The sequence below is a fragment of the Urocitellus parryii genome, chromosome 2 (genome assembly GCF_045843805.1).
Source record: "Urocitellus parryii isolate mUroPar1 chromosome 2, mUroPar1.hap1, whole genome shotgun sequence".
In the NCBI taxonomy this organism is placed as follows: Eukaryota; Metazoa; Chordata; class Mammalia; order Rodentia; family Sciuridae; genus Urocitellus; species Urocitellus parryii.
In genome coordinates this window covers 23,743,168-23,751,375 of record NC_135532.1, presented here as the reverse complement: position 1 = coordinate 23,751,375, position 8,208 = coordinate 23,743,168, and the positions used below count along the sequence as shown (strand labels likewise).

At 51.4% G+C, this 8,208-nt stretch overlaps 1 protein-coding gene across 1 annotated transcript; it reads right to left on the bottom strand.

The window, feature by feature from the left end:
* Positions 1-6,562: 6,562 nt before the first annotated feature.
* Gsx1 (GS homeobox 1) lies at positions 6,563-7,799 on the bottom strand. Its single transcript, XM_026388421.2, has 2 exons — positions 7,388-7,799; positions 6,563-6,948 (listed from the first exon to the last, which is right to left on the bottom strand). The coding sequence occupies exons 1-2, from the start codon at positions 7,797-7,799 to the stop codon at positions 6,563-6,565; spliced, it is 798 nt and encodes a 265-aa protein (XP_026244206.1).
* Between the last annotated feature and the right edge of the window lie 409 nt (positions 7,800-8,208).

The window sequence follows — 8,208 nt, the reverse complement described above, 5'->3', positions numbered from 1 at the left end:
CCTCATTTTCTGTGTGTGACCGTGTCCTCATTTTCTCTCATAAAGACCCCCAGGTAGGGGCTGAGGTAGAGCGCTCACCTGCCATGAGTGGGGCACTGGGTTCAATTTTTAACACCACATAAAAATAAAATAAAGGTATTGTGTCCACCTACAACTAAAAAATAGATATGAAAAAAAGACCCCACTTACATTGGATATGACTACATTTTGCCTTAATGGCTTATAGAGCCTCCCTCCAAATATGGTTACCTTTTACAGCTTGGAGTGTATGACTTTAATGTATTAATTCTAAGGTGAGCGCGGTTCAAGCCATACAGAGCTACTCTAGAAAGACACGTTGTTGTGGAACCAAGGACAGGTATCTGTTCCTCACTGGCACTGAGAACAGTGACCATGGAGCCGCCCCTGCACTGACCTTGTTGACTGGACCAACAGCCTGATCCCAATGGATGAGCAAAGGAAACTCTTCCCTTTGTGGCTTCCCTGCGTGAGGCCTAGTTTACTTCAAACTCATGCCCCAGTCTGCCAATCTCATGACCATTTGCATCTTGGACCTTGGCCAGGCAGGGCAGGCCTCTGGAAAGCTGCATCTTCCTTACCCACCACTGCCTGAAGTAAATGTTAAACCAAATGCCTCCAACCTAAGGCAGAAGGCACTCTCCTCTCTTGAGTTGAGAATGTCACTACCAGTAGAAGCCCAGAAGCCAGGCCAGGTAGGAAGCCGGGGGCGGGGGGGGGGGCACAGGGACTTGGCTTTCCTTGTTGCTTTAGATGGAGTCTGCAAGCAGGATTCACAATAGATTGAATTCATAGTGACAAGATGGTCACTAACTCAGGGTATACAACCTCATCTCCTCCTAGACCCACCAGATTTTCTTTTAAACCTTCATTTTGTTTCAAACTCTCCAACACACACACACACACACACACACACACACACACACACATCCCTGAACATACCTCTATGAGTACAGCTGTTCCTCCTTATCCGAGGTTTCATTTTCCTAGGTTCTAATCCATGTTCGACCATTTCAAAAATATATGGAAGCCAGGCATGGTGGTGCACTCCTGTGATCCCAGGACTCAGGAGTCTGAGGCAGGAGGATCGTGATTTCAAAGCCAGCCTCACCAAACTTAGCAAGGACCTAAGTAATTCAATGAGACCCTGTCTCTAAAGGAAATACAAAAAGGGCTGGGGATGTGGCTCGTGGTTAAGTACCCCTGGATTCAATCCCCAGTACCAAAAAAGAAAAAAATAATAAAAGAAAGAAAGAAAGAAAAGAAAAGAAAGAAAAAGAAAATAAAAAATACATATATGGGAAATTTCAGAAATAAACAATTCATACATTTTAAGTAACAGAGTACTGTTAAATTATGTTTAAACATTGTTATTGTTAACCTCTTGCTGTGCCTAATTAATTTTTTAAATGTGCATGTACATAATTTTTATTTAATATATATTGAAGTTAATTTATTTATTATAAGGAAATGGTCCTGCACTTAGGGAGGGTGACAAGATACAGGATCAGAACTTGGCAGGCTGAAAATCCAGGAAAGCCAGTGGTGCAGTCCAAAAGAAGCTGTGCCTAATTTATAAATTAGACTTTGTCATAGGTTCGTATGTATAGAAAAAAACATTGTGTATGTTTGTTACTGTCTGGTTTCAGGCATCCACTGGGGGGTCTTAGGATGTATCCCTGTGGATGACCTGAACTACTGTATTAGGAACTCACCTGTTGTTTACCGCATACAACGTTGGGGAAAAGTGGGTTCATGAGGTTATTGCTGTTGGTTACTTTGCAGGTGAAGACAGGTTCTGAAGGCGACTGGCAAACTCACTCACTCATCCTCTAAATTCAGGAGTGGGGCAGTTGAATGGCATTGGTGATGCCAGAGAGATTTCTAGAACTCTCTCTGATCCATTGCCTTTTTCTTGCCCTTGCAACACTGTCTGTCCCTCATCCCCCAGTCCTCAGGGACTTTTTACTTCTTTGTCTGCCCAGAATCTTTTCTCTTAAAAAGTGAATGACTGTCAGTGCTCATTGGTTATACTATTTTCAGGGGTGTTTGTGTTTGAATCAAATATGAAGAAACTTCATCAAAAGGAATTGATTTCTAGCTTTAGACTCTTAGGCATGGGCAAAACAGAGAAGGTGTGTAATACGGGAAGAACCATATTGATGGTGGGGGTAGGAGGGTGGGGGGAATGATTTGGGGTGATGCTACCTCATGTTCCTGAAATTTTCTAGCCAAAAGATTGGCCTTGTGAGCCAGCTGATGAAAGAGGGAGCCCAACTGTTTGCAGGTCATGAGACATGTGGATAGAATATTCATGGAAAGGCCCTGGTGAGTTTGCAAACACTGGTCAGCCAGCAAGCTTCTGACTGATTCACCTTTTCAATCTGCATGCCTCAGGCTAGTTCCATGCTCTCTCTGCAGCATAAGGCCTCCCTCTAGCTCTGTCCCTCAGAACCCTTTCTCATCACTTTCTCTTTCACCTTCCTCCTCTTATACCACACTGCAGTGCATGTCTGGTACCCTCCATATATAAAGGATAACTGAAGGAAAGGAAAGAAGGCATGCTCAGAGCTGGGTTGTCAAATCCTAGTCACTCCAGACGTCAGTAGAAATCATCCTGTTCTGAGTGGCCTTACACTGGAAGCAATGGAGACATTCTAGGAGAGGGTGCTACTGGCATTTAATGAGTAGAAGCTGCTCAGCGTTCTGCAATGCCCCCACAGCAGAGCAGAACCCAGCCCAGGATGTCAATAGTGTAGGGTGGAGGAGCTGGTCTAAATGAAGATTGGAAGAGAGACCCCTGCTTAGATTTAAATGATTGCTAGCACCTGAGCAGTGTCTGGGGGCGGGAGTCATCCCTTATTCTCAGATCCACTAACTCCAGGGAGTCCCAGAAATATTTCTAATTGTCTCTCTTCTCCAGCCCTTCAGAGGTAGATTCAGGTCTACGCTTACATGTGACTGGATATTTTTCAGCATTTAGTGAATAATTCAGCACCAACTATGCTCTAAAAAGTAACAATTACAATGCAACAACTAAAATATTAGTGTTTATTGAAACTTGGCAGATATTGTGCTTAGCATTTTATGTGAATTCTATCTCTTAACATTGCAAAGTTATTAGCATAATCCCAACCTACAGGTGCAGAAATTGAGGTTTAGGAAGGACCTTTGGTTTAGGTAGGACCCTTGGTTTACCGCAGATCACCTAGCTAGTAAGTAAATGGCGGAAATGTATTGCAAACCCAGGCATGTGGATTCTGGGTCCCAAATTCCTAGCCAACTAAACTTCCCAGGGAAAAGAAGAACTTTATTCCTGAAATAAACTAAGGGGTCTAAATGTAGATATGGTATTTAACAGGAAATTTCATCCTCATAACCCAGTTTGATTCTAATGTCACAATTTACCTTGCAGGCTCCAAACTCCAGCTCAGAACAATGTGGCTTAAAGGCTGAGTTTTTTCACCCCAAATGAGGAGCTCCAGTTGACAAGTATCTCCAGTCTGCAGTCGCGCCCTACACTGGCCCCAACCCAGGCATCGAGCCTTTTGGCTTTGGCCAGTACCGAGGCCTTCTGGACTGATTCCCCCACGAAACCCGTATTATTTGTGCGTTCAGGTCACAAGCATCTGTGTGAGGAATGTTTGAGTGGAATCATGTAGCCGCTGCCCTCCAGGAGGCTACGAGATGCCAAGAACCTGCTGCACACTTAAAAGCTCTGCTCTCCCAACAGGGCTTGCGAACAACTGGCGCTCGCGAACCACAAGGAGGCTACGTTTTTCTCCCGTTGCTCGCTAGGGCAGTGCACTGGAAATTGCAGAGCCTGTGTTCCAGGAGCAAGCCGGGAAAATGAAGCTCCAGGTGAAGGAAGCCAAGAGGAAGAAATTTACGCTTCTTGGGAAAAGTGAACCCCTGCGGAACTGGCGCGCCGCTGTCCATCTTTAGCTTCTGCGAGAAGCTGGAAACAGAAGAGACGCCTTTGCAGGGGGACAAACGGAAGGATGCGGGTTGTAGGTGGCAATTAGGTGTGTGTGTAGGGGTGAGGACGGTGTTCAGTCTCTTTACATCCCTCCTAGCTGGGTTTCCAACCTTTCCTTCCCAACTCGGTTTCCTAGCAGGTCTGATACTGCAAATCTGGTGGAGCGCGGTTGAGAGCTGTACTAGGTGCAGAAAACCACTCCCTTCAGTGACCACCAGACCTATCTGACTATAAGGAAGACTTTTGGAGCAATCATGAATGAATATATTTCCTTATAGATCATGCTGCCGTCAGCCCCCAAATCTCAGTAGACTAGTGGGTTTCACTAGAATTGAAGGACGAATAACTACACACACCGAAACTTAGGGCAGCGCGCCAGCAGCGCACAGCTCAGAAAGCATCAGAATCATATCGTAACAAATCATAGGATTCTAATCACAATATACCGTAAAGTATTTAGTCTTCGTTTGCATTGGCATATTGTCCTCTCCTGGGAGGGTGGAAAACTAGCCTGGGGCGAGAATGAGGTTCAGTCTGCTGGAGGTGGGAGAGGGCAGAGAAGCAGGCAGGCGGTTCTCTTTGGTCTGGGGATCTGGGGCATAACCCAGGAAACTTTCTCCAGAAATAACCAAAAATGGGTTCACAAACGCACCCACTTTCTATGGGAACTAGAGAGACTTTGCAGTCATCTTGATTTGAAGGGAAAAGCAAAAGGTTTCAGAAGTGAGTCCCACAAATGTTGAGCCATCTCAACTGGGGCGTCTTCCCAGCAGAAAGACGCGTTTGTTTGCTTTGTCTAGATATAAGGAGTCCGGAGCTCCTCAGCGTCTGGTAAGAAAGAGGAGGATTTCTGCCGGGGGTGGGGTGTGGGGAGAAGACCCAGGTCGCAGAACAGTCTTCAGAAAGTGAGAACCTGGATCCGCTGTTTGATTCTCTAAGCTGCAGAAATACCTGCCCTTCCGTGGTTATGCGCTCTGGGGCTTAGTCCTTGTACCTCCTTCTCCACGTCCATTCTAGCGCGCAAAAAGCCCCGCATATGTCCCGAAGGAGGATGGGGCGTGGATTCCCAGTCGTCGGGGGCTGTGGGAGACGGGGTGAGAACAAGAGGTCCCAGAGACACAAGGCTCTGTCTCTGCATAGTCCCTCGAGGGTCCTCCCCAGGGTCAGAGTTCTCGGAATTCTCGCCCTCCATGGTCCGGAACAGGGACCCAGCTAACAGAATTTGCCTCAAAACAAAGCAAGGGGGCCTTTCTGAGAGGGAGCGGCACCATACTGAAGACTAGGAATTTGTCTTTTATACTTATCAATCCGCGAGAGCAGCAAAGAACAAATTTCTCGCGCTCGCGGGAGGGGGAAAGGATAGGGCTGGAGATGTGGCTGGATCCCGGACCAGAGGCACTGCAGGGGTCGGGATCCCAAGGTGCAGCCTAAGGAGAGTTCCCTCCTCTGATTCCAGCTCTGTTCTGTGCGCCCGGGCGCGTGCGGGCAGGCCATAAGGGGACACTCGAAAGCTCACCGGCTGGAACGAAAGGCAGGCTCTCTGAGGGGCTGTGGGTGGTGGCGCAGTTGGAAAGTAAGAAGCCGGGCTCAGAACACCCTCCCACACACGCCACCGCAACCCCCGCAGGGAGGCCCAGACCACATCAGCGTCTGTCTAGTCCAGAGCAGGGGTCTTGAGGCTCACAGGCGCCGGCATTTCTAAGAAAAAAAAAGTTTATTTAAAATTTTGTACATAAATAAATAAATAAATATCTTCTGGTATTACAGAAACCGTACAATTACACAGCTAGGCCAGGGCGGGGCCGAGACCTGGGTGGAGGGGAAGGGAGGGGTCACCCGAGGCCGAGAGCCGGGGTCTAGGGTTTGGGGGAATGCAGTGCACGTCGGAAACAAAGTGAATCGTTTTCCTCCATAGGTACCACAGGAGATAACTCTCCGTGGAGAGGAGTTTCGGGGACTCCGTACCTCAAGGCCTGATCAAGGGACAAATGAACTCACTGTTGGAGAAGGCTCCCTGATGAGGGAAAGGGAAAGGGCAAAGAAAACAAAAGTTCATAAATTGTGTGTGTGTGTGTGTGTGTGTGTGTGTGTGTGTGTGTTGTGGAGGGGCATGGATAACAACTGCAGGAAAGAATTGGGAGAGAGAGATTTTTTAAACGGGAAGCAAAAGGGCATCCGAGGAATGAAAGGCTGAACTTGACAGAGGGTGGAGAAGAGTGGAGGAAGCGAGGAAGCCTGAGCCAGCCCATAGGGCAGGCGAGGAGGCGCCTACCACCAGCAAGGCGCTGGACAGGGCGGTATGGCGCGGGGGCCGTGGTGCTGCACTGCTGACGCTGTAGGATCAGTCTGGAGTTCGCTTTGGACGCCCTTGGGGACCGGGATACCATCCTCGAGTCTCTGCTAAGTTCTCAGCTCTGCCCAGAGCTGGGGGTCTTGGCAAAGCCATGCCAAATCCGTGAGAGACAGTCGATTGGCAGCGGGTTCCTGGGAACCAGCGTTGCGTCCCAAGACTAGTCTTTCAGGCGCCGGGAGGTCTTGGGGTGGGCGGCCTAGAGGGACAAAGGCCTACGGAGTGACCGTAAGATCCCGGTCGTCCTTCCCGGAGGAGGACGGAGACATGGGCAATTCGTCGTCATCCTCTGAGCACTTGGCTGAGGAGAGCGACGCGCACTTGCAGCCTTGCGGTGCGCCCCCGCCGGCACCCGCAGCCGCACCGCCCGCGCTGCCGCGGTGGTTGCTGCCCTTGCCCTCCTTCTTGTGCTTCACCCGGCGGTTCTGAAACCAGATCTTCACCTGCTTCTCGGACAGATTCAGGTAGGTTGCGATCTCGATGCGGCGAAGGCGGGACAGGTACATATTGGAGGCGAATTCGCGCTCCAGCTCCAGCAGCTGCGTACTGGTGAACGCGGTCCGCATCCTCTTGCTGCTGGGCAGCTGGTTCGAGCTGCTGTCTAGAAGGGGTGGCGATGCAGAGAGGGAGTGGTCAGACCCCTGCATTGTGTGCCCAACTCCATGCTGGGTGATGGCTAGACTCCCGACCTTGGACTTTCACACACCCCTTCTCCCCAACTGTATCCGCAGCAGTGTGACCGAACCTCCTTGCCAACCTGCAAGATCCTGATTCTCCAGGAGTCACTTGGCCCTGGTAGCCCTTTATGGAGCACCCTGGACCTCAGTCCTCACATACCCCTTGACGTCTCCTCCAGGACCAGGATCTTTCACCTCCGGCCCCGGTCTTCCCATCAGCCCACCACCCTGAGCGCCCCCCTCAGGTCCCTGACAGGACACTCACCACCCCAGGATGCCCAGGGTCCCTCTTTCCCATCCCTAGCTCTCCAGCCTGCCTTGGATAACTCCTGCTCTGTCCCTCTGACCAGCGGCCCCTCTTACCCACGGAGATGCAGTGGAACTGCCGGGGATCCGGCAGCGGGTAGGAAGTCTGGTAGAGCGCGGCCGCTGCTGCAGCGGCGGCCGGACTGTGAGCGACCCCGGGCGACACGGCCGAGTGCTGGCGGCCAAGGGGCGCGTGGCAGTACTGAGAGCCGAAGGGCGGGAAGGATGCTTTGAGCAGCGGCAGCGCGGGCGGCCCGGGGGGCCCGTGCAGCTGTGAGGCGGTGACGCAGAGCGGGCATACGCACAGAAGCCCGGCCTTGCGCGCGTGGCAAGCGCCAGGAGAGAGACCGTGCAGCGCGTGCGGCGGGGGAACCGCGTAGGGAAAGAGCGGCGGCGGACTGCCCTCGGGCGCCTTCTTCTCGCCTGCTTCGCGCAGCACCAGAGAGTCCACCAGGAAGGAGCGCGGCATGGCCTCGGCGCGCGTCCGCCCAGCCACCAGCCCTCCCCTTGCGCTCGCCGGACCTCCGGGCTCTCCACGAGCTTCCTCCGGCCGCGGCCGCTTGCAGCTGCCTCCTCTGGGGAGGCTGAAGGCGCAGCCCAGGCCCAGGCTGAAACCGCCTCCTCCGCTGCCGCGGGCGCCGCCCAAAGAGCGCGGGGTGCTGGCCAGCGCTAGTGGTGCTGAAAGGCGCCGGCGGCGCCGCTTAAATAGGACTATTGCCATGTGATGGGCTACGCCAGGAGCGGCCGGGGCCTCTCAATAGGGTTTTTGTGCCTTTTCTCTTGGCATTCACTCTGCACGCTTCCTCATTATTTCACTTGTTAACTAAATGAACTGCATAATGTACTCTATTCTTGTCAACCCCACCCACGCCGTAACA